Here is a 26,413-nt window from a genome sequence, read left to right as displayed (position 1 = left end):
TCTTTATTCATACTCAAAACCAGGTGGTGATCACTCCTGGAAGTGGAATTAAGTGATGTACTTTCAGACAGCTCAGCCTGGAAATCCAGGGAAGGAGCAGAGCACACTTTGCAGCCAGCATTTCTGAGAATGTGTTATTGCTAGAATCAAAAGTAACATGAATTATTTACCTAGAAATATTAAACTGGCTTGAGATCACTGCTGGAAATAGAGGGAGTTCTGGGCCTTGTGAATCATTCATGATGCTTTATTTAAGAGACTTCTTTTTTGTCTTTGCAGATCACTGAATCGTATTTTATAACTTTCAGGATGTTCCTGTGGGTTTCATTCTACTTATAATAGGTAGGGTTTCTTTCAATGCTTTGTCAGGAAGCTCAGATCAGTAAAGTTACATTTTTATGTTTGCTTTTTTCACACATCAGAAGGCATGGAAAGGGTCAAAATGATGTGGAGAAGGAAGAGGAGATGTGTTATAGTTTCTGGTTGATCATATTCTTCGTGCCATGTTTGCAGACACTGGGAGTTGAGGCAGCCCAATAACTGGACCCATGGATAGGATGGCCTTTAGTCACTCCTGAGGTTTGCTCAGCAAAGAGTGTCCTCATGTTTACTTATTTTTCAGGAGATTGTATTAAAAATACTGCTTAATATATCCAGAAATTTGTTTTCCTACATGTGAATATTTACACTCTTAACATTTGGAGATGCACCAGCAAATGCTGATTCGTTAATATTCAAATGTGGGCTTTTAATACTATTCTTGTGACTTTTAAATCTTTAATAGTTTCAAAGTCTGAAAGTAACATTGCTGTAGGAATAAAAGGGGAAAAACCATGAGTTGCTTTGGAACCCCAATGCAAACCCCACTTGCTGCTTGATGTCACAGTAAGCAAGTGGGGCTTTTCCTCATAAATCCTCTTCTAAAGGAAATGAGGTAAAACAAGGGGAAAAACCATGGAATCCTAGGTGGATTTAAGGAAAAGAAGATAAACACTAGAAATATCAAAACCTCTCAATTCAGAGAAGAGCTCCTCCTCTTCCCCCTGATGAAAGAAGAGCTGTGATGCTGCTGGCCATGGGAGGCAGAGGAACTGTAGATCACAAGGACATCCCGAGCCCTGCTCGGGGACACGGGGTGTGTGACCAAGAAACACACTGAAAAAACACTTGAATGACACTTACAGGCAGTTTAATTCCACAACAGCTCATCTTGTGAAAAATACACAGCCCAGCAGGTGTAATTATACAATGTTTCTTTACATTTCTTATAAAATCTCTGCTGATACGAGAGATTTCTCAGGAATACAGCTCTTTTCAAATATACTTTTAATAAAAAGCATAAAACAACCAAGATCTGTTGGTGTTAGTCAGATGAATCACCTTTTCGTAGCACAGGTCAGATAATTTTTGTGTTTAATCTGACTTCTTGCTGCTGGAAATGATACACTTGCAAAGGAAAAAAAAAAACAAGCTAATGAATAAAATGGATTCTTCTACTGGGGAGGCTTTCTCTACTTTGTGGCTAATATTTTTCTACCCCATATCAAGACAAATCAATCAATTTGATTTATCTTTAAAGGAAGAGGAGAGTACAAGTGACCTGCAGACCCTTTGCATCCTCAGGGAGAGAATGGAAAAAAATCTAAACAATAATTAATTCCTCCTGATAGTTTTAATTGTTTCTAACCTGCAATAGTAGTGAGAAAAGAGTGGCTCTTAGTTCTCTGCTGCTTGCCCAGATGGGAGCTTGTGGGGGTGCATGTCACTGAAGCAAGAGGCTTTTAGTCATCCAAATTAGAAATGGAATATATTCACCTATATAGGATTTTTAGAAATCCTTCTAAAAGAAGTTTGTTAGTATCAAATGTATATACAATACTATAAGTACTTATGTTGCCTGTGGAAATACACTGATTTTATCCTAAAGTTTATATTAGATTTCATCATATGATTTTTGGGGCATCTCCAAAGAAGAAGATAAATTGTATTTCTGCATTCACTGTGTGCACAGAGTTGCCATCTCTGTGAGTTATGTTTTGCTCTTCAATAAAATTGAGACAATTAGAGGGAGAAGTAGGATTGCTCCAGCACCTGTGTGACTGGAGCCTCTCTGGAAGCCTTTCCTTTCCCAGGACTGATTGATCCCAGACCTAAGAGCAGTTCTCAGTTCAAGAGTTTCATGTAATTAAAGCAAAGTTTGGCTGCTATGGCTGCTGAAGTGATTGGTTTTTGTCCTTTCTGATATCAGTATGAAGCTTGCTCATTTCCAGCTAAAAATCTGACAATGTTTTGCTAGCAGCTGAACTGAAGAAAGAGAGAGGGAAATACATGCATTTATGTAAAAATGGTGATTGTGAGTGCTTAAGGATTTTTGTTGAATGGGGAAACTTTGTTTGAGGTAAATGGGACTTTAAATTATTTTGAACAAATGTAAAGCTCTGAATCACAAAGTGTCTTAGGAGCAATTCATGGAACAGGAAAGAAAACAAAGTTCTTTTCTATCTTGTAGTGTTTTTGACATTTTTTTAGAGATGTGGCAAACCTCTTTTCAGTCTTTTCAGTTCAATCAGTCTGAAAAGTTAGGACCAACCCACACAAAGGTTAGGACAGGGACAGGTTATCTGTAAGGTCAGTCAGATCCTACTTCCTACAACTTGGCTTAAAGCCATTGTGATTGCCAGTCAGGTAATTTGAACCTGATTTTGTGCTTGCTTGGGTGGCAGTGCCATCTGTTATGTCAAAAGGCATAGTGGCAAAACATTTCCAGCTGAAGCACACAGCTTGAGCTCTGTTTTCAAAAGATGATCTAAGAGATTTTACTTTTCTCTTCCCTTTCTCCAAAATGCTTAACTCTCCTAATGATCAAACTCTTAGTGTGGTTCACTGAGTTCCAAGGAGCCTCTAGCTTCTGCCACTGAGGTAATTTCTCTTTCAGAACTAAAAGTAATCCTTTGGAGGAATTAATGAAAACTTCTAACTGTAGATCTGTGAAATTTATTATATACCTCTTATTTTGCCCAGCTTTTTCAGACTACTCTCTGCAACCTTTCTGCAATATCAGTTAATATTGGTAGAAGTTGAAGGTGCAGGAATTTTCAGTCATCACAACATGTCTCGGGAAAACTCAAGTATTTCCTCCCTCTGTTAAAAAAAAATTAAAAATAGGTCATCATTAAAATAAAAATCAGAATTTTAATGTATTTGATAGTGGTTCTGCCTCTGTTATGCTGAGTGCTAAGATCACTGTATTTCAAATCTGTTGAAGAAGTGCTAATGTTATATCTGTTATATATGGTATAAATGTACTTTTTCCCATTAAAAGAAATATCACAGGCTGGCATGTGAAAGGCAATATCAGAATACAATCTGCAGGGAGTAAAACTCAATTCTCTGTATCACTGGAAGGATTCAGATATTTCAGCATTCTGAAGCTGAATTTTAAGCTGTGAGAACTCATTTTCTCCCTTGGACTGCCACTGTTCCCTGCAGGTGTTGTTGATGTGGGTGCTTAGTTAAGCTGGATGTGGTATTTTGTTTCAAAGCCAGTTTAACTTAAATAATTATAGCCTGTGCTACTACCTCACATCAATACTGGGGTAATCTGTGCTAAGAAATACTATGCACAGTTATAAAGTAGACACCAAGAGATAATGGCTTAGTAAAACCTTCCAAATGGCCTTATTTCATGGGAAGTCTGCATGGTGGTACCACACACCATATTAAATTGATTAGTATGATGCTTTAAAAGGTAAAATTACAGTGGAAGTATTACATGTAGCAGCATATAAAGTGCTGCACCTAGAGTATAATGAGGTTAAAGTCCTTGCAAGATGACAAAAAGCCAGTGGTGAAAGTCACACCACTGATGTGCTGTTGCTTCTGCAGGAAATTCTCACATTTTTATTTTGTAGCCAGAGTGGCACAGAAGTGGCACCTTTCTGTTATTTGGTGTGGCATTCACATTCTCTGAACAGAAAGAGAGAGAAGTCTCTCTCTCAGTTTTTTTCCTGGAGAAGCACAGAGAGAAAATAATTCCTATCTCTACTTGCTGCTCCTGTTGTTTTTGCACACATGAAATGTGTTAGGAAGATTGTTTACCTGAAGGAATTTGGTAATTGGATTCTGGTGATGGTCGTTTATTAATATTTGTTAGTTAATATTAATAATAATTGACCAATCACTTGAAGCTGTGTCCAGACTGTTGGGAGACAGTCACGCATTTTCTTTAGGATGTAATTTAGTATAGTACAGTATTAATATAATATAATATAATATAATATAATATAATATAATATAATATAATATAATATAATATAATATAATATGATGTAATATGATGTGATGTAATGTAATATAGTTTTAATAAAGCAATTTTTCAGCATTCTGAACCAGTGGGGTCAGATGCCAATCATTCCCTGTGTCGGGGGCACCCGATAATTTTGATAATTTGGCACTTTATTTCTGTCAGACTGGCTGCTCCATGGCTGCAGGGACAGCTCTGTCCCCTGTATATCCATGCTCCAGGCAGAGTTGCTGTCCCTGTGCAGCCACCCCGTGCAGTGGGCTCATGATGAACTCCCTGGTTTTGCATTCAGGCTCTGACATCTCCATCCCCATGGGGGTTTGCTGAGCTCTGTTCCAGAATCACTCCTGAGGAGTGTCCAGGGCAGCCACTCAGAGATCCTCTCTGTCTATTGAAAAATAGCAGGATGAGCAAGAGAGATTTGTCAGCTCATTTTGCCTGCTGTAGATTTGAAGTGACTGGGAAATGTTTGTCTGTAAGTATGAATTTGCTTTTGAAATCAGTGAACTGACTTTTTACTTCCGTGCCTTTTATTTGCTGTGAATTTCCTGTAACACTCAAACATTACCTGCACAGGTCCTTCATGAATAGCAGTAACTCTTAATGTTGACTGAATGCAAAATCTAACTGTTAGATTTTATGGGAGTATTTTGGGTTTGCTGTTGTGTCTCTCTGTGTTACAGGAATCACCAGTTGGTGACCTGAAATAACCTCTTATGTCTTCCATATGAGAATAGTCTTTCTTAGTGTTAGTCATTTCCTCTGAGGGGGAAAGATTAATTTCAGGATTTCACTGGTGAACAACGTGAAAAGAATTTTTGCATGTCTTTATAAGCAAGCAAGCAGAATTTTTAAGATTTTTTTGATCTACAAGATAAATATTCATTCTGGTTCTGCCACAAGCAATGCCAATTATCTTCTACAGCATTGTCCCCACATCTTTTCTATCTTCATATCAGTTAAGAGAATTTATCTATTGCTTCTTCTAGAAGATGCTTCCCACCAAGCTGAAGAACATGTGGAAACACATTTTGTGCACTGAATGTCCTTCTCTGTAAGGGCATCTGCTTCTCTTCTTCTATCTCATGGTTCTATAATATAACTGATATCAGCTACTGATTCTTTGCTGAAATGTGGAATATCAAAAACCAGGATTTTGGTTTTGGTTGTTTGTTTTAGATTTGGTTGTTGATTCTGGGTGGAGTTTTTGTTGTTTTGTGGTTTTGTTTGCTTGTTTGTTTTTGGTTTTTTTTTTCCATTTGATTGTGATTAATTTTCTTCTAGCTTTAAGCTTTAGAGAGAAATTAAAAACTTAGATTCTTCCTTTACTACTACATCTAGAAAAACCTGATTAAAATTTTTATTTATCATTTCTTGTGTCCTGTTTAATGAATTCAGACAGTCTGTAGAAAAACTGAATCTACAAATACCTTTCTAGTACTAATGAGGTCCTGGGGTGTAGACTCATGTCCACCTTTATTGCTGTTAAACACGTTCTTTTAAGTTATACTCTGTTTGGCATATTTATGTCTTCTTGTTGCTGCCTTTTAGAAGAATTTCTGGCTTTTGGATAGTTTAGTTTTCCAATATGATGTGCAAGAGGTCAGGCATGGTGACTTTAGCAGTCCCTTTGCTCTTCAGTATCATTGTTTCTGGTCTCTGACTGTATGATTTGCTCTACAACTGTCGCTAAGTGACCAACCCCATAAGTGTTACCCATTTATCTTCCAGTATTCAGTTCAGCTGGAGAAAATTGGATGTAAAAAGAATTAAGCCTGGTGAAAAAACCCCAAATGAATAAAAACAAAACAAAACAAAAAAACAAAACAGGAGTAATCCAAGTGTTCAACTATTAAATAATAAATGCTTTATCTTTCTGGTTGATGCAACCTAGGGCTACTGGAAAGGGCATCTCTTACTGCAGAAATGCAGAAGAAAAACTAGAAACTTACTTTTCTATACACTCTTCTAGACTTGACAACAAGTTCTTCCATGAAATATAAAGCAGAATCCCTTTTCTAGTGGCCTTTCCCTGGGCAGGAATGACTCCCACAGCTGCTTCTCTGAGCTCAAGTGTTTTCCATGCATCAGTTCAATCTTTGTTACAGTATTTTACCAATGGAAGGATGCAGGGACATAAATAAACTTATCCTAATAACTGAACTAGAAATACTGCCCATTTTATTTGCTGTCCAAATGGAAAATATAACTGGTTGGGATTCTCCTGGCCACCACAATTTTAGCTGCCATCTAATGAAGGCATCAGCACCTCCGTCACTGCCAGTGGCACTGTGAGCAATCCCAGAATAAAGTATTATAAACTGGTTCTGTGCTCAAGCTGCTCAAAATCGTTTTGAACTCAAAGGATACAAAGCTAGAGAGGATGCTTTTATAGCTGAAGTTGCTCTGGGTGACAGGCAAAACACTCTGGATGTGATCAGTGCAAGTGATGTAGAAAGCAGCGCCCTTGTCGCTGCTGGGCTTTGCTCTCGGGGCTTTGCCTCCATGACTTACCAGTCAGGGGTTGCCTCAATGTATTAGGCTTTAAAACAGTTTAACATTTTCTCTAAACTGACTTACTATTCAAATGTTTCATTTGACATTTATGAAAATCATTCATTAAAGTCTAATTATGGAAGAAAAACCTGTTTAAAGGGGAAAAAATCGCTAGTTTTGCACTTGCCGATGCATGTTGTCAATGATATTGATTATTTATATATTAGTTTGGGCAGCATCCCTGGTGCACAAGTGACTCTAAATGAATTCTTGTCTAGATGAAGTGATTGGTGCTGTGCCAGGGGAGCAGGTTCAGATCTGGTCTCAGGCATGAGCCCTTCCCAGGCTCAGGGCTCTCATCCTCCTCCTCCTCCTCCTCTCTCTGTGCATCTGCTCAGCCACACCTCTCAGCTGCTGCTTGGTCTCACAGTGATGGACATCACTCTGTCCTCTTCTGATTTTGCACTAACTCAGGATTTTAATAGGCACTGCATTTCTTGATTGCTACTTAGAAGAGTTCACTTCACATTTTTGCTATGTGAACTGTATTCTTTTTTAAAATAAACTGTCTGTGAAATTCTGGAATTGATACTATTCTCTTGGTGTGTGATGAATAATCACATTATATGACATGATTGATTTTAATTGGACATATTTAATGGTTCAGTGCATGAACACTTATCAGACAGGTAGCAGAACATCACAGCAGGATGAGTATGCTCTTAAAAAAGGGTGAGTATTATATTATACAAGGTTATAAGAAATCCTGATGTGGTCTACACAATGTAGCTCATATTTACAATTTGTTAAATATTTTTAGGACATTTTTATTGCATTTATAATTGGTGCATGAACATTTTCTGATGAAATATGTAAAAATAAATGCCATATAGAGTTAGATGCCACATCACTTTAGCATTTAGCTGGGTTAGGGTGTGCTGGCATTGGACTGTTTATCCCTCCTCGAGTGTCTGTTTTATAAGTGAAAAATAAATGCAATAGAATCTCAGATGCTGATTAGAAGTAGTACCTAGAAACCTAGAACTTGGAAATAACTCTGTGCTGAAAGATTTCAAAGCTTTTTTGGTCTTAAAAAAAAGGCAAAAATCAGGTTTGAAAAAATGGGATGCAGATTGTTTATCTCATTATGCTTTATTTCTGTTTCCTTTTGGTGTCTCAGAAGAAGAGTGTTTAACTGGCTATAAGACTGTAGAAACATGAGTGACAGCTTTTTGTCTTTTCATAGCTGAAAATAAAATTATATTTCATAGGTACTCCTGTAGGTATTGCTTATTTACTGAAAATGAATGTATTTTTCTTTGCTTTAGATGTTGTATACTCCCCATATTTCTCCTAGAGGAAAGGAGAACAGTGATTAAGTCCTGAAGCAAGTGCCAGGTCCAAGCTGTGCCAAACTTTGTCAGCAATGAGTTTCAAATATTTTGAAAGTTACATTTTTCTCTCAGCTGCTTTCCTTGCTATATGGAATAAGTAATCTGCTCCTGCCAAGAGCTAATGTATTTTTTTCTTTTTCTTTTTTTTTTTTTTTTTTTTTTTTTTGAAGAGAGAATTAAAACACTTTCCTCTCCTCCCTTCTCATCTCCCAAAACCAAACATGCCAAGCATGTCCTCATCACTGAGCACAGACTTATGGTGCTGATATTTCACTCCAGGGAGCTTGGAAGCTTTTCTTCCTCTGCCCTGCTACTGAGTAAGGAATGTGAAAAGTCTTTCTTGGAGTCATTGGTATCAGGCCAAGAGTTCTTGGCACCTGCTTGAAACAAGACATCTATCTTCAAATGTAAAATGTAGTAGCTATTTTCTTCCTAGGAAATAGTTTCCTTCCTGGGAAGCTCCAATTCTGGATTCTTTTCTTGGAGAAAAAAGGTGAAATACCTCTGTTTCCAGTTCAGGGCTGTGTGTTGAAAGCTGATAAAATGCTGCTCTTTTTTTTTTGTCTAAGATGAAAGTAAGTGTTACAGAAACAGTAATGCTGTCACTTCCCGTTGAGTTTCATGTTCAGGGAAAATGCCATGGCAGAAAAAGGAATGTTTCTGCTTTGTGCAGATTGAATATGTGTGATTTTATATGGAGTACAGAAATTTATATGCACCACTTAATTAAATTATGTAATAGAAATGGAGTAGTTGGTCTTTGGATACATCACTGTATCACCTAACCTGTGTTTTTACCCCAACAGTGAATTGTTTCAGTGCCATAAGCTGGATTCAGACAGTTGAACTGGGCACTCTACAGAACAGAGCAGAACAGGCTCCAAATTTTGGCATCTCCTTAGTGTGCTTCACATTACACAGTAAAATTAAATGGATTTCTTTTATTGCTAATTCCCCCCAAGCATTATTATAGTGAAAGGTCTTTAAGTAAGGTGTTAATGACATCCTAGTGGGATTTGTTTTTTCACTTTGTCAGCTCATAGTATCAAGAGTTGTGGTGGATTCTGCACTAAAGTGTTTAAAACAAGCCTGCATGGGAAAACCCAACAGGAAATTACAGGCCTGGTGCCAGAATTGCAGGTCAAAATCCTGTAATCTTGGCTCTGAAAGAATTCAGGATAGAAGTACATAATGAGCTCTTTTGGCCCTGAAATCTCTGAATGCACTGCATAAAATGAATGCAATCTATTCTGCTTCCATCAGTTCTGATGGTCCAGCCTTTATGTACTTGGAATATATAATTTGGAAAAAAATATCAAATTCATATACTTCATATGAGTATGTTGAACTACTAAGTGGGTTCCTTGTAATGACTTAAATTTCAACCTGTAAACTGCAATAAGTTTGTCTTTAGAACTACTAAAAGTGATCTGCAATTGGGAAATGTGGGAGCATTTCTGTCTGTGTTTCAATTAGGTGCATGAAGGATTTGTATTTCTTAATTGCATGAAAAATGAAAATAACAAAATCTGTTTGACAATTTCACCATCAGGAAAATATTTGCTAAAGATGATAAAAATGGGTAAGTGTAAACAAATTTAAAATCCCTCATTTAGAAAGATGTTTAATGTTCTTCCAAAGCAAAATGTTTAGGTGTGAAAATATGGATGTTCTGCCAAAAGCAAAGTTACACCAAAACAAATTTTGTTTTCCTGCTAATGTATTTGGATCAACCATTCTTGCATGCCTTTATCTCCTTGGTAATGGAGTAGAAGAAAAAATTCAAGAATCTTCCTACTGGGGCTTTCCTCATAATGTAATGGTGCTTATTCTAGATCCAGTTAATAATTGCTAATTATGAGCCCCAGGTACATACTTTTCAGCTATGGCACTCTATTTTATTCAATCCTTCCAGTTTCTTTCCTTCTTTTTTATGGTACAAAAATAAAATAAATCCAGACAGGTGTGTTAAACTTTGAGCAGAATATTTTCTGTGTGTCTAAAGCAGTTATTGAGCAAGTGTGGACTTACTAATGAAGTTAATGTGTCAATGAAAAAATGACACTTTTACTTAGGGAAAACCAGAAATTAATAAAATGAGTAATAATGTTAATCTGGAAGGGGATCCTAATTCAAATAGAAAATAAAAGCTGCATTGCTTGAATTCTCTGATCAGAAGCGGGTAGGAGGTGTAATTCTATGGAATAATTATTAGGATAAATTTGGAAACATAATTTAAATATTCATTCTTTGAAACTCATGTATGACTAAAGCATGGAGAATAGATCTGCTGTCTCACTTGCACATCACACCTGGAGGAGGCCTGTGCTCCTCCATTTGTTGGGAATGCTGTCAAATTGCCACTAAATGTTCATGCTGGTACAGAAGAGTTGCTGGCTTGCCAAGAATTCCATTGTTCAACCTCTCCTTGATTTTCTTCTTCTTGCAATATTCCCATTCAGCTACATTTTATTTTAAATTAATTATAAAGATAAGCTGCACCAATGTGTCACCTTTGTAATTTTGAAAGAAGCAAAGTGAAGCACATGATGATAATGTTAAGATAGAGACTTAATTGCTTGTGTCTCTTTCCTTTTGGAACTGAGACTTCATCTTTGAGCCAAATAAAATCTTTTGGCAAGTGCTCCAAAATGCAATCAGAATCCTTTCCAGGCCAGTATGACAGGCTTAATGCTGATGTGTTTTGATCAGAAGGCTTGTTTGTGTGAGTTTGAGCTTACACCTGAGTTTTCTGTTTGGATGCTGAGGATAGGGCACTCTCCTGGGTCATTTGCTCTCCAGAGCTGCTTCCTGCTCCTCCAGGGCTTGCCCAGAGTGTGCCAGGCAGGGCAGGACCTGGTGGGTGCAGCCAAGCACTGTCCTGGTGATGCTGCAAACAGAACAGTGGAATTACATGTGCAGATGAAACAATGGCATCCAAAGTGAATGAAAGCCAAAGGAAATTCTGCCAGTGTTTTCAAATGCTGGTGCCAAATCTGTGTTTCCATATCTATGCTGATGAGATGCCTACACACTCACCATTTCATTTTCCAATTACCTGGCATGTTTATTTCCCACGAATTTCAGTATTATGGTAGGTGATGAACACATGTGAAAACAACACCTAAACTGCTTTCACTTTGTGAGTTGAATTTAGAGACACAGAATTTAATATTTCTGGGCAAAAATTCTTAATGGCACATGTGACTCTTGAATCTGTGTTTTCTATTCAAAGTACAGATGACTGACTTATCAGTAGAAATAATTTAATATAGACAAGTATTTAAGGTTCATAGAAAGGTACAAATAAAATAGCAAAACAGTGCCTTGGTCTGTTTTATATATTACTGGGTGCATGATAATTCTTCCAAGCTAATGATCTTCATTTAATCAACATCTTGTTCTCATAAATCAGAATGAGATTTGGAAGAAGCAAGTTAAACAATTGTGAACAAAAAGTTGCTTCCCTTTGTTTACTTTTATAATAAAATTCTTTGTTTGTCCTTTGGTAGTATAAAACAAAAAGGATTCAGCATTGTCAGAGTAGAGCTGGAAATCCTACTCCATGACCCTGTTTGCCCTGGATGTGCTTTGCTGGGTGTGCCAGCCTCTCAGGAGCTGGGTTAGAGCTTGTTAAGGACAGTCCTAGGGCACGTGGATATCAGAGCTGTGATATTTCAGTGTCTGAGCGTGGTGCTGGGCACTGAGCCACCAGCTCTGCCTGAGTCAGCTTGCTGAGATACCCTCATGGGGACTAAAGGGAGTGAGGAAACTGCAGCCCTGTGGCTGCTCCAGACACTGCCCTTTTACTGGGATATGTACATAGCCATTGAATTTTAATTTTCTCACTTGTTGGGCTTTTCTGGGAAATGCCAGTTTCATCTGGAGCGCTGCAGAAGCAGAGACAATGGTGAGCCCTCAGGAGTGCTTGTTTAGAAGGCTTAGGGTGTTCACATTCCTATAGCAAGCTGAAATGCTGTTTTATTTGAGATTTGCAGTTATGTAGGAGTAGAGAAGCATGTAAATCTCCCTTCACTGCAATCACTGTCCTCTCCAGAGTGCAGCCTTGCCAGCTGAGCAGCCTGTGTGAAATGCGGCCCCAGAGCGGAGCTGTCCCTGTTCCTCCTGCCCTGGCTCAGCACAAAGGTCAGCTCCCAGGGCTGCCAGAGAAGGGCTGCTCTACTGTGGTGCTTTATTATCCCTCTGGGGAAGAGGCTGGAATGGCATGTGTGACCAAATTGGAGAATTTGTTCCCTAATTTTCACAGTGGTCCAGGGACGTGTATGCTATTTGAACAACAGCTGTCTGGGTCCATTGCCATACTGGCTCAGGAATGGCCCTTGGTGCAATGCAGGAGAGCAAAAATGTTCCCAAGTAGTTGGGAAAACTGAGGAGTTTTGTCAGAATTTCAGAGCTGGCAAAATACCAATGTTTGATGTTTCACCATCACTGTGTAATGTGGACCCTGGGAATGGGAAAACCAAAGTGTTAGACATTTCACCACTCATCATCTTTAAAATTTCTTATAATTTTATCTAGTTGGATCCTCTGTCTCTCTCTTTTTTTTTTTTGACATAAAGAATGGCTAAAGAAAAGTGTAGGTACCCAAAGTTGTGTGGTACTCGAGCAGTGATGTGGCCTAGAAGGAAGGCTCTGCCAATGCAGCCACTTCCCCTCCCTTTCTTTTGGTGCTGATTTACTGTTAATTGCATCTCAAACAAATTGGAATGGACTAATAGACTGAAGTCTATTATCCTAGCTTTTAACACAATGAAATCATGTTCAGTGCTTTGCTCTAAGAGGAGGAATGAATATCCCTGACATTTTCCTCCAAGTAATGACAGAGATACAGATGGAGATTTCTGCATTATGAATAGTGGGATGGGGAAAGCATGGGGAGGAATGCTAGAAACAGTCACATTTTGTGCTTTAGTCCATCAGCTCATTGCTCTTTGGGTTAGATAACTGCCTCCCATTTATTCTGGCATGCACTTAGATCTTTGTGTTTTCATTTATTTTTGTTAATTTACTTTGTAGTGCTTTGATCAGTTGTGCTCTAAAATGAGGGAGACTTAATTCTTCTTATAGGAGAATAATTATGGCACAATTCTTATTTTCTTTCAACTTCTTTTAGCTGATAGACAACTCCATTAACAATGTCAACATCCTGCTTGCAGATTGTGATTTTGGAAAGCTGAAGCTCAGATGTAGTTGTGTTATTCTGAGTGTGCTCTTGGAAGAGAAAATGAGACAGACCCTGCTGGGGCAGCCTTGATTTGACAGGTTTTGAGTGAGCAGATCCATGTAAAGGTGCTCTGCTCACTGCCAAGCAGAGTACCAGGGGAGCAGAAGAGAAATGCCTGACAATTTGTTCATCCAGGAAGACTGGGGAAGAAATGTCTTCCACAAGCTGTTGCTGCTCAGTGCCAGGGATAGCAGGACCAGAGCCCTCAAACACTTACAACTTAAGCCATGAGTGATTTGATAAACTTCTTGGAAAAACTTGGAAATTTCTAAATTAGAACAGCTTTCCATGATCATGGCAGCACATAGTAGAGGAATATATGGTTTAGTTTTGTGTGAAAACTGAGCTGACAGCACACCTGGATCGCAGGACGTGTCTGGATAGAGCCCCAGGACAGTGGCTGCAGCTTTATTCAATCTCTGTGGTCACCTGCATTTCAATTTATCTGCCTCTATCTTTGTTGTCTTTGTGAAGTAATTCCCTTGTGTTCCCACCTTTCCAACATGTCTAGAAGTGGCTTAGGCAGCAGACAGTGATGTTATCCAGCTGAGCTTGTCACAGACATAATGACCTGTGGCTGCTGGTCACTGTCCTCCTTCTTGCCTCCCACAGTGAATGTTTCCTCTTGTTTCAAACTCCAGAGGCTTGGCTCAACTGCACTATATATTTCACTGTTGGTTGTTTTGTTTTTGTTTTTTCTTTTTTTTTCCCTGTAAATCAATCTCCCAGTGGATTTGTTAATATTCAGGAGCTGTCTGGTCCCCCTGTTCTGTCTGATGTGGGCATGGGGATAGTGTGATACTGAGGCATGAATCCTGTGCAGCTGCACGACAAGGAAGAAATGGATTTCATAAATGAATACTGGCTGTTGAGCAGAGTTTAGGATTTTCATACATCAATATGCCAGAGTAACTGGGACCACTGAAAATTGGCAGGAATTGAGCTTGACTTGCTTTGCAAACCAATGACCAGATTAGGAAAAGAGGAAGATACATTGAGTATGGATGGAAATTTGAATTTTCTAGGTCAGTCCATGCCTGGCCACTTCATTCTGAAGTTCAAGAAGGTAGGAAGAGCAGAGCTAATTAATTTGTGCCTGGCAGGGTGCCACTGTCACTGTGACGCCTCCATTCCTGTAGCTGCTGCACCATAAGATCTCTGTCTGGTTTTTGGCTTGTTTGCTTTGGGCATAGATGGGAAAAGGAAATAGGATCAGAAAGAACAGGAATTACCTGTGTGTACAACTTTGCAAGCCATTTTGAATAGGAAATCTTCTATATCCTAAAGGATTATCTGGAGGAGTACATTCCAAGAGTACATTGCATTATAAAACTAGTCCAGAATAATTTTTGTCTTGAGAGCATTGCTAACAGCCTGACCTTTTAGAAGAGCAGTGGAAATCTTGCTCAGCTGACACGTGACTTTAGTAACATATTGCAATTTGGTCTGTATCTCTAATATCTCTGTAAATGAGTATTTAATTAGTAAACACTTCACTAGACAAAGAATTGTCTAGCACCCCCTGTTTATTAAATCAGAAAGCATTCTCTATTTTAATTAGCATGACATTTTCTATAATCAATTTGATGAAATGCCATCTGCAGTTCTAATAATACTGTGTACAGCAAAGGTTGATTGACATATGTGTTGACTGCAAGGTATCAACCTTCTTGCATGTTTGCATTTGAAAAAACATAAAATATAAGGGAGAGGAGGACTCTGACTTGCTAATGCTGCTGTTTGTGCTGCAAAGCAGAATTTTAGCTAAACAAACTAAAACTTAGTAAATATTTTCAGTGGGAAAACAAGCATTAGCAATCTTCAGGTTAACACTGTCAGCAATTTCAGAAGACTACCCTGAGGCCTCCTTATTCTAGATACTATGGAACAGATTTTCAGCATTGCCTGAATTATTTCCTTCTCTTTCCTCCACTTTTTTAGAAACTACTTGGTCTCTCAAGACTGTTTGATAAAGTGCCTTAATACCCAATGGTTTCTATGCACAAAACTGCCTGAGTGCTGATCTCCTTTGGACAATTAGCTTAGGCTGATTTAAAGTGCTCTGTGCAAATAACCAGCAATTAGCAATCTGTGCACCTTCTTTATAAATCAGTTTTTTTTGTCAAACCATTCAATATCAGTATTAGTAAATTCTAAACCACTTTTAAGCCAGGTTCTATCAAATTGGTCTTGGCCTGTATCTGTTCAAATTGATCAATCCATACAAGTTACCATGAAATAAACCTTATTATCAACAAGTAATAAATATCTAGCAAATATTTTATCAAACTTTTGTTTGGCAAACAAAATGTACATTAACTGTATTGTGAATTTGGTAAGAATCAGGTTTTTTACACTCAAAGAAGTGCTGTTAATTCTGTTGCTCCTTGTCAGTGCTAGCATCTGCAGAGATTAATGTGAATAATCTCAGTGAACATGATGGCAATGTAGATTTACAGGTTTTAGTTTTATAATAAGCTTGGGCTGCCATGATGTCTATCCGAGGCTAAAGAATAATTCAATGTGTATTCATACGTCAAAAATCATCACTTAAAACCTCTGAGAATGGAATAGACTAGGGAGAAATGCAAATCTTGTCTAGTTTAGATGAAATATTGACAGGATAGTGGAGGCTCAGACTGAGTAATCCTCTAAGTCCTGTGGCTTTAGTGAGCCTGTGATGGGTCTCTATATTTTCATAAAATCTTATTCATCCAGGGCAGGATTCCTGCTTTCATACTTCATCAAGGAAGCCCCACTTGTTCCTAAGGCTTTTGGACCTTTCCAAATACAACACAGAAGACTTTTAGTACTTGGCTGATGACATCTCATATCTCTATTGATCTGCAATCTCTCGTAAAATATCCCAGATTTAGGGACCTGCAGAAATGACAAAACATTTCACACCCCCTTTGCTCATTGACGTGAAGGACACAGCTCCCTTCTCTTGACTTGCTGCTGAATTACAGAGATAGAACAACAAGATGTGCCAACAAGATGTGTCAACATCTTAGGGCACACAGGGAGACTCTTGGAGTTACTCCATGGCAGAAAAAGAATAAATGTGATTAGCAGCCTGGAGCTTTTTGTGTCACATAAAGGTCTAAAGATGAAAATAACGCCGATAAAAGAGGAAGACTTCCAGCTAATAAAAGTTGGATCAATATAGATGTGAAAGTGAATAGAACACTGGACTGAAACTCAAGAGATTTGAAAGTGTGTGGTAGTGGGTCCTTTCAACTCAGTGTCATTTAAATAACAAGATGAATTGCTTAATTTCAGTGACACATGAAACTAGAGTTTATACTCTTCAAATAAACCACCACAATTCAGTGTCCTGTTGTCACAAAGATGAATCATAAAGGCCCTGGCCCAAATTCTTGCACTAGAACAGTTCAGGGGTTGATTTGCAGTATGGGGATGTATTTAAGGCTGGAAGTTGCTCCATTTCCCCCCTAAACAATACAGGATTTTTCATTAGAATTTGCAAGGGCCTGGATTGTTTTTTTGGTTCATGTGAACATACCTTGTGTAACTGTGAGTGCTAGAAAGGAATTCTGCAGCATTTAGGATGTGGTAGCAAGTTGTCAATTCAATAAAGGGGGGTAAATTCAATAAAGGAGGGAAAGAAATTATTGCAAAATTGATGGGGGTCAAGCTGCTTGTCAAGTAGGAAAAGTTTTGCATTGATTTCTTTTCATTTTATGATAGTTTGCCTGTACTTCGACATTCCCAGGAACAATTTATGTTATGTCAGGCACAGTATAGAGCTGTATTTCCTGCCAACTCATACACTGATCTTAAACAAAACCCTTAGCAGTGCTGAACCTAAACCAGAAACAATGCTCTTAGTCAAGCTATTTATAAGAAATACCGCTTTTATTTAAAAAAATACTTGAGATTATCATGGTGCTGTATTTATGTAATAGTGCTGTCACTGAGGGTTATATTTATATCTATCCAAACTCTGATTTAAAATGTATGGATAAATCATTTCAGCAGAATGTATATTCCATGTTCTTTGCCTAGAGATAAGGTAGATGATGAAAATATTTACTTTCAAAAGCATGCAATAGCATAAACATTTGGACATTCAACTTCACAATGATAAAATAAATTCCTGTTGGTTCTGCAGTTAGTACAATTCTATAAGAGGATGTTGCTGACTAAGGTGAATTTATTCTGTTGTGAATTTTGTTCAAAATTCTCTCAGAATTTTGTTTGAGTTTGTTTTCATGTAATATTTTATTTAATGTTGCATTCTTTGTGAAAGCCAAATAAGTTGTAGAGAACCTGTTGAGCATCAAGCTGTCCTGCAGGGGTGTGTGTCCACTAGGCAGCCTCCTTCTCAGTCAGCCTTAGAAATAAGATCAAAATCAAGATGGAATCAATTCTTCCCAAAGATAGTTGTGTATAATAACCCTGTCCACCTCTATTTTTTTAGTGATACTGTTTTTAATCCTTCTAATGTGTTTCCCATTAATTCTGTTTAATGTAAGCTTTGGATGTCATAAAATAAATCAAATGCCTTGGATGAAAACCCAATACAGAGTTTCAGCAGAGTTGCCTCTATCAAATATAGGACTCTCGATTTTTTTTAACAAGATCTATGTTCTGTAAAGTGCTGTTAGGTGTTAAATATATTGTCAGCCATTATTTTTGTGGGGAGAATCCTGGATTTATAGTGCCATTATTTTCTTTGGTACTGATGTCAGGATAGCTTGCATACAGAGCCTTGGTTGTCTGTATTTGTGTTTTAGTAAAACAGAATAAATTAATCAGTTATTCAGTGCTCTGGAGTTTCCAAACTTTTCAGAAATTTGAGAACTATTATAATTAGGAAATTTCCAATCAGTTTTTTCCAAGGCTTTGCGCAGTTTTTTGTGTGCATCATCCAGGGCTGGTGACTCGATAGCACATCTTCTTTACAGAGGCTTCCTCCCATTCTCCTTTGCTTAAGACAGGATGTTTTTTATTCTGGTGATGTCCTCAGATCAATAGTATGTCTCCTCAGGGCTGCAGTTTGTGCCCAGCTGAGAGCTTTTCACATGATACTACTGTTTGTTTCAAATTAAATGAGAATTTCTTTGAATTAAGAACTCCACTTCTCTGAATGTCTTTGTGAAGTGTCAGAGGTCTCTGAACATTCCTCTGGTGAAGGCACCAAGATAATAAATAAAACAAATCCATCAACTGTGCAAATGGATGAGGCTAAGGACTAGGTATTGTTTTCTTTTGTAGAATTTCTGACTCTAGGTAACAAAATTTTTAAAGAAAACGTTGTGTTTATGGCTCTTAATTAACATTTGAGCAACCAATGAAAATGATCATCATCATGTGGTGTGATCATCAGCTATCCCATTATCCAGCCTGAAAAAATATTGTTTGGAATGGGACTTCCATATTAATTGCTATGATTACTGTTGAAGACTGTTATGCTCTGTGTTTACATGGGATTTTGGTATATTTTTTTACCTGCAAAGCACCATACATTTTGCAAGCATTCATTTGATTAATGCCTTTCAGGAGGTAACTACTGAATCCAAGTTCAAAGAGAGGTATAATTCCTGTCCAGTAAAGCCTGGCTCTTCAAGAGGTCTGACTCAGTTTTCTGTTCTGATTTATTGAGTAAATTTTCTTCTAACTTTAGAACAAAGGCTTTCATTTATGTCTCTCACAGTATTTGCCATTCCAAATGTTGTTTCACACCTTGTGAAGGACTTGCAAGAAGAGCCTTAGGACTGTGTATTTTATTTGTTTTGGTAGGATTAGTTAATGAGGCACAGTGCTATAAATTCTGCTGGCAAATGACATGTAGGAGAGTAGATAAATAAGAAGTCACATTCTGTATTTATTTGGATTTTAGCACATTAGTGTCACCTATGGGGTCAAAATGCATGGTTTGGAGCACTGCTGTTCAGTGTCCTGGTTATTTATGCCATTTCTCACAATAGGGTTCAATCATAACTAGGGACAGGTTTTTAGCCAGACAACTTCATTTTTTCCTATAAAACTCAGCACAGTGATCCAGTGTCATTGGAGATTTCCAGTGCTGGGGTTTCTAAAAGAATAAATGCAAAATAGCCTAAAGGAAGCTGCAGAAACAGCCATGTTCTGTAATTGGTAACCTGAAACCAAATAACTGTCTGTGAAGTGCTGTTCCTTTTTATTCAAAATGAATGTTTGAAATATATTCTCTTTAAAAGGAGCTGCTGTTAATTCCACAGTTCACAATCTGGTTTGCCTTCCTAAACAGCAGCTCCAATAATACTGTCCTAAACTCCATCAATCCCACCCCACTTCTCAGCCCCAGTCCTAAAATAGCTTAGTAAGCTCTTCAAATGAGGCTTCATTAATTTTACAGAACCTACCAGAGGATATTCTGTGCTAGTGCTGGATATTTTGAGCTGCTGTGGAGTCAATTAAAATAGAGCTACATTTCTCTGAATAAGCAAAACATTTTTTTTATGATAGCATAACCTTTTCCTCCAGTCATGTTTACTTCCCACTTCATAAAATTCAGGGATTTGTAATGAATTTCTCAGACATTACTGAAGATCAGAGAAGTTCTTTTGTGTTTCCTTTAGGCTTCATTTAGAAATTTTCTTATGCTTTTTGTATTGTTATAATAAAATTGTTTCATTTAATTAAGTACAAATCTCTTACATGGGTTTTGAATAATTTGAGAGAATCAGCACTCTATTCAGTCTTGTAACAAATAGTGGAAAATTTGGAACTTTTTTTTTAACTCAAGGCTGATGTAGTAATTGTGTATTTCTTGGTAATTTTGCAGGTTTTGATACAAAAAAATACAAAATATTTTTCATAGAAATCCCAATTAATTACAGATTTCTTTTTTTTCCTTGACACGTGTTGGATTCTTTTTCATGCAAGAAATGATAAATCAAGTGAGCGGAAAAAGTTGCAAAAGTTCATCCCACAATGTTTTAAATGTTTTTCAAGTGGACCTACTTCGGTTTAACCCTCCTTTGCTAACATTCAGGTCACAAGAAAATTCATTATTCTGCAGCCAAACGTGAATCACACACAATATGGACTGTCTTAAAATAGTCATAACTTTGTCCATCCAGTCACCAGAAATACAGACCAGTACAGAAGTTTTATTGGAATCACTTCTAAGGAGATGTGAATATGATGGTCAACAAAATATTTTGGTTTTTTGCAAAACTTTACTTTGCTATATGGCCAAAACTTAGATGTATTGAATGAGGGGAGCATGCTATAGGGCATAAACTGGTAATTTTGAGGCTCATGAGGCAAATCAAGAAACCTTCTGTCTTGTTTTTGTGTAGTAATAAGGATACTGTAATTAATTTAACCTGCTGGTTCTCTCTACAGAGGTATTAAATTGTCAGTGTGTTTGCTGATTCTTATTTCTTTGTCATTGCAGATACAGCAGTGGTGTATAAAACCAGGAATGGACATGTTGTTGAACTGAATGTAGAAACAAATACAACTACATTATTACTGGAAAACACAACTTTTGTAAGTAATACATATTATCTTCTTCTCTCTCAGTGAAAGTCTGCTAACATTTTTTTCTTACAACAGGAGGGAGTACAATATCTAAAAGTTAGAGGAGATATGTTCATGACCTAGACTAAATTGCATATAAATGAAAAATATAATCCATTCCTCTGTCATGGAATGATTTCTGAATGAAGTTATTTGTTGTTTTATGTGTAAATAACCAAGATGTTGGAGGATGTGCTGTTGGTTGTGCTTTGTTCAGACCATCTGAAGGATGGATCATGCTTGGCATATGTGCTTGAGAATCTGCCTGATGGCTATCAGGAAAAAATGTTTCATAAAAGATGGAAATGCTACTTAAATCTGAGAGTTTTTTCACTATTAGAAAAGAGGGAAATTGTTCAAGATTCATAGGAATATTTTCCTTCAGAGAAATAAATATGCAAAGAAAAATGTCATGTTAATCTCTGGTTTAGTTGTTTCTCTGTGCTTTAATGGCTGAGTAGATGATTGGGGATTATTCCTCTTGACCAGCAAAGGGTCAAGAATGGTTTCTGACTAGCAGTAATTGGTAAGAAGTCCTTTAATACTTTAGTCTGCATTTTCTTTTGCTCTGCTTGGCACTGTTATTCTCAGGGATACCACTTACATTCCACCCTGTAATTCTCGTTTATCAGGGTTTTGCAGCATAATTGTGTGGCTTGTCAATCTTTCCTCATAAATACTCCATGCAGACCACTGGCTGTTATTGTTAATCCCTGTACTTTTAATTTAATAAAATCTTTTACACCTGCAGACTCAAAAGGATGATTCATTTTCATCAGTGCTCTTTGGCAAAGGCTGATTTTATTCCTGGTCTGTTCCTGGCCTTTGCTGATAGAGATTCCTCTTTTCAAAGCATAAAGCCTCAGGTGACCTTTACTTCTAACTCCTCAAACAAGAAAGAGGAGAGTAGAACCTTTACTTCTAACTCCTCAAACAAGAAAGAGGAGAGTAGAACTTAAGGAGAAGGAATTTGATGCTGATTTCCTAGGTCAGTGTAAAGATGGAGGAGGATGGAGGAGAGAATTATATTTTAATGGGGGTGTGTGTGTGTGTTTGACTCCCCTTCTGTGAGCTGCACCTTCCATATGCTGGGATGTGCCTCAGGGGACCTCTTAGCCCAAAAAAGGCTGTCAGACACAATTAAAACTGGGTGGTGACGCCTTGTGAAGGCTGACCTAGAACAGAGACTAGATGGAGGTAAAGAATAAAGTAGGCATTTATTGAAAGACCTCAGTGGATACACCTTGGGCAGCACAAGAGCCCAGCCAGGGCTACACCCAAGGTGAACCCAAAGTGGTCACAAAATGCATGACCGATCACGAGGTCTCACACTTCAGAAAGTTCTGATCCATTTGCATATTGGAGTTAATTGGCCACTTATAGTCCACTGTTGTTTATGCTCTTGGGCCTGAAATTTGGATCATTTGTCCTTGGTCCCCAGGTAGAGAAGGAATTGCTTTGTCTCCCTATTCTGTGAAGAGAGCTCACCATCTCCTAATATGAACCTCAGAACTACACACTAAAGCAGCACAGAATCTGAAAAATATAAAAACTAAAACCTGAGCCATCAGTGGATGGCTGAATGTCTGTAAATACAAACCCTCAAGTATGAGGAAGCACTTTCCATGTTAGCCATTTATCCAAGGCTGTGTGAGCCCTTGCCAGCCCTGTGCCAGGTCTGTGTGGTGCCTTCAGTGCATCCTTGAGCAGGAGCAGCTGCTTGGGCATCCCCGGCTGCAGAATTGACTTTAATGCCAAGACCTGAGTCTCCTCACAGAGGAATTCAGACCCTTCTGGCTGGAAGTGCCTGGCCTGTGCTCAGGAGTGTGGTGCCAGCATGACAGGCTATTCAGGCCATTATGGCACCCCAGCCTTGCCAGCTGATGGTGGGCTGGGAAGGACAGGCTGCTTCACACCAGGGGTGTCACCTCTTTCTGCAAAGTTGTTCTTCTCTGGGCTTTTTATGGAACTGATTTATCCTCAATTCACACAAACCAAGTGAGCTCTAGACACTAGATATCTACTATTAAGTAACAATGTGGGAAACTGATCCAAAATATGTAATATTCAAACAACCATTTAGTAATTATGGTGAAAAAAATAAAAACCTATGTGTATTTTTTTTTCCTGCAGAGCTCCTCTCTTTACACAGCCAAAAGTTGAGAGTGTTATAGTTAAAAATAGTCAGTTCCAGCAATTAGTATTCACATGGAGGAAGGATAATAAAAAGCTGAAAACAGAGCAGAAGGCCCAGCAAGTTTGTTGGTGTATGTTTGGAAGAGAACAGTGGGAAATGTTCTGTGCTGTCTGACATGGTGGCCAACAATTAATGTTATCCAACAAAACAGGATAACATTACTGAGGCAGGCTGAAATCAAAAGCTCTCCTGTTCTTCTGAGCTTGACTGTCCCCAGATTTGCACTGCTAAATGTAATCTTCTAAAGTTAGACACCTGGATCATTAATCAAACATCTTCCTCGCTCAGTGTCACATCTGCTTAATCATCAGTGCATAATTAGAATGGTGGTGGTTTAATGACTCTGCAGAGATGTCTTGGATTAATAAAAAATACAGCAGAGATCCAACACAGGCAGTGGCAATGCAAGTTCCTTCATTCTTCCCTATCAAAGGGTTTTAGTCATGGAAGAGTCACCTTTTGATGGGAGTTATTAGTCTGATCTCAGTCTGCATTTGCTTTCCTGTTTGCCTTTGCTCAAGCAGCCAGAGAAATGGCAGGGTTTTCTCAGTAATGTTGATAATTGTCCATGGAGAATTGAACTGCTGTGATAAACTCCTTGTGCAGAGGAAAGGGGCAAATAATGACTCTTTGTCACCCCTGATTGGACTGTGTTTGAATCAGCAGCTCAGAGGAGATTTTCTTTTTTTCCCTCATTGCTCAGCCCCTGAAGCAATCTTCTACTGGGCACAGATCACTGGCTCTTCTTTTGCATCCTAGAGACTGCCACTCTCCTGCAAAATACACACCTTTTATCCTTCTTTGTGTTGCTTATTGTGTAGGAGCCAGGTAGCCCTAATGAGAATCTGCTGTGCTCACTGTGTAGGTGTATCATCCAAAAAGCAGGCTGCATATTTTAAAAAAACTCTATGTTAACAGATATAAAGATAACAAAATCCCCCAACCTTTAAAAATACCATTAATAATAGTCATGCACCTGGAAAGAAGAAAGGCAAGTGTTTTGTCATTGTGGGATGCCCTCTTCTCTTACAAAGGAGAAGTATCTATCCCCAGTTCTTGAATTAAAGTACTTTTCTTCCAGTATAATCAAGTTTTATTTAGAAGTAGAAGAAATTCTCGTGTTCTTCTGGAACAGAATCCTTTTCTGTAATCAATTAGTAAAACAGTCTGGCTTTTATATAATTAATCTATCAGCAAAGCAATGTTATGGGTAACAAATACAGTGCCATAAGTGAAAAGGGTAGGTGGCAAAGCACAAAGAATATTTGTTGACATCTCTGGGTGTTATTTTTGAAGGATGTTTTCTAATACACATTTCCCTCTGACTGTATCCATGTAGTCCCTCCTGTTTCAGCTGTCTAATAAACAGTTAATATCCTTAGCCAGCAGCATATAAATGCTCACAGCTGGAAGCTGGGCCGGTCTCCTATGAAGAGGAGCCAGAAAAAGCCCCAGACATTAATCACTGTGTGGCATCCTGGTGTTTGAGATGCTGCCTTGATACATGATTACAATATGTTCTCTATCATCTGCCTGGGCTGCCTATCACTGTGATCCTAAGTGACAAAGCTTTTCAGCATTTGCCAACACTTTATTGCACTTCACACTTCCAAAATCAGTGGCATTATGCCATATTTAGCTAAGAAATTTCAGTGTTTACCAAGCATTTTGTTGAATGCTGTTGCCATCAGCTGTTCCTTAAGGTCAGTAAAAGCAGGGTATCAGTTCACACACAGCACAGCCACGAGTTGGAGAGGAGAGCATGCAGGACCACGTGGATCCTTTAGCTCAGGGAAAGTTGTCCATCTGGTTCTTTATTCCAACTCAGCTTCTCAAGCCTGTTTTACAACCCTCAAACACAAAACAAACTGGAAAAAGCAAGCACGGAGAGGATAGAAAATGTGTGTAGGGTCTGTGTGTTCTGGTGTGGAACTTTCCAAATGTGTTGAATTCTCTGAAAGAAACCTGCAGAAGTTTTGCATTCGTGTCTCTGTCTTTAAAAGCTGCAATAATTTTGAAAGTGGTAAGACTTTTGTTAGCCCTCAGTTTCACTGCTCTTGTGGTGCATGTATTCAGATTCCATGCACACACCCTGACAAACACTCAGGGTCCTCTGTCAGAAGTGATTTCACTGGGAGTCCTCCAGGCTTGGGAGTGTGCATAGTGGGATATATTTTCAATCTGTTGATTTGTTTTCAATACCAGGCAATACAAATGGAATTGTTTTCAGTTTGTGAAAACTGTCCAGCTGTACTCTTCTAACCCCCAGTAATTCCTGACTTGCTGTGCCCTGTAATTCCTGATTTCTGTGCCTTTCCACAACTCTTCTCAGGCTCAAAGGGAGACTGCATTCATGGTGTGCATCAAACCATTACTGCTGAGCTTCAGTGCTGTTTCCAGAGGCTTTAGAGGAGCACACCCTGCAGCCTGTTGTGTTGCTGTGCTACTGTGGACCATCTTTTACACGAAGATGGGGAGGGAAGGGCCTTGCTGCCTGCTCCTGGAGTCAGAGGGTGACAGAGCAGGAGCAGCGCTGGCTCAGGGACCGCGGCCAGGCCGAGGCAGCCCTGTGGAGGCCTTGCAGCCAAAAGCAGAGAATGAGAGCTTCAATCTGAGCAGAGCTTTTGGCAGGGACTCTTTCGTGGTGTTTTCCAGAGTGTTGTTCATAAACAGCCCTGCTTGTTCTCTTCCTTTGGACACTTATTTTATTTTGTTTTGTGCTCCCCACCACCACCCTCCTCTTTTGACATGAAACTCAGTGCAGCATCATAATGCAATTACAGTTCCTTTGTTGATTAAGGTAGATTTAATTGCAAGAGTAGGTTGCATGCTTCTATTTAAGAACCTTGCATAAGAGATTAATGAAAGGGTGAATAATAGTAAATACATTAAATAACATTATATAACCACATAAATATTAATAGTTGTCGCAACACTGGACATTTTAATGACCCACACATGTTGTAAATAGGTGATTATGAATATTGTAACATTCTCTCTACTCTCCCATGCTCCTCTGGGTGTCCAATAACCCTCTCAGCACAGCCTTTTCAGCAGAGGGGTTTTTATGAGGAAGGGGTTTATTGTTGCAGTGCACCACTGTGCATCAAGGCAGGAAAGCCTGACAGATGCAAGGGTTTGCAATCACTGTGGTTAGGTGGTGGCAATTGGTTTTTGTCCAAGTTTTGTCCAAGAAGGAGGTTTCACCATAAAAAATGTGAAAATATCAGGTTACGGCAACT

At 38.4% G+C, this 26,413-nt stretch overlaps 1 protein-coding gene across 2 annotated transcripts in view; it reads left to right on the top strand.

Moving 5' to 3' along the window:
* Positions 1 to 26,413, top strand: part of DPP10 (dipeptidyl peptidase like 10) — a 438,065-nt gene that overhangs the window by 288,823 nt on the left and 122,829 nt on the right. For both annotated transcript variants that reach the window (XM_077181698.1, XM_054636515.2), the window contains exon 4: positions 20,850 to 20,944. In XM_077181698.1, coding sequence (XP_077037813.1) covers positions 20,850 to 20,944 — 95 coding nt within the window. The remainder of the gene's footprint in view (positions 1 to 20,849; positions 20,945 to 26,413) is intronic.

The sequence above is a fragment of the Agelaius phoeniceus genome, chromosome 7, assembly GCF_051311805.1.
Source record: "Agelaius phoeniceus isolate bAgePho1 chromosome 7, bAgePho1.hap1, whole genome shotgun sequence".
Classification (NCBI taxonomy): Eukaryota; Metazoa; Chordata; class Aves; order Passeriformes; family Icteridae; genus Agelaius; species Agelaius phoeniceus.
Note: the sequence above shows the minus strand (reverse complement) of the source record. Positions and strands in the feature narration are given on the sequence as shown.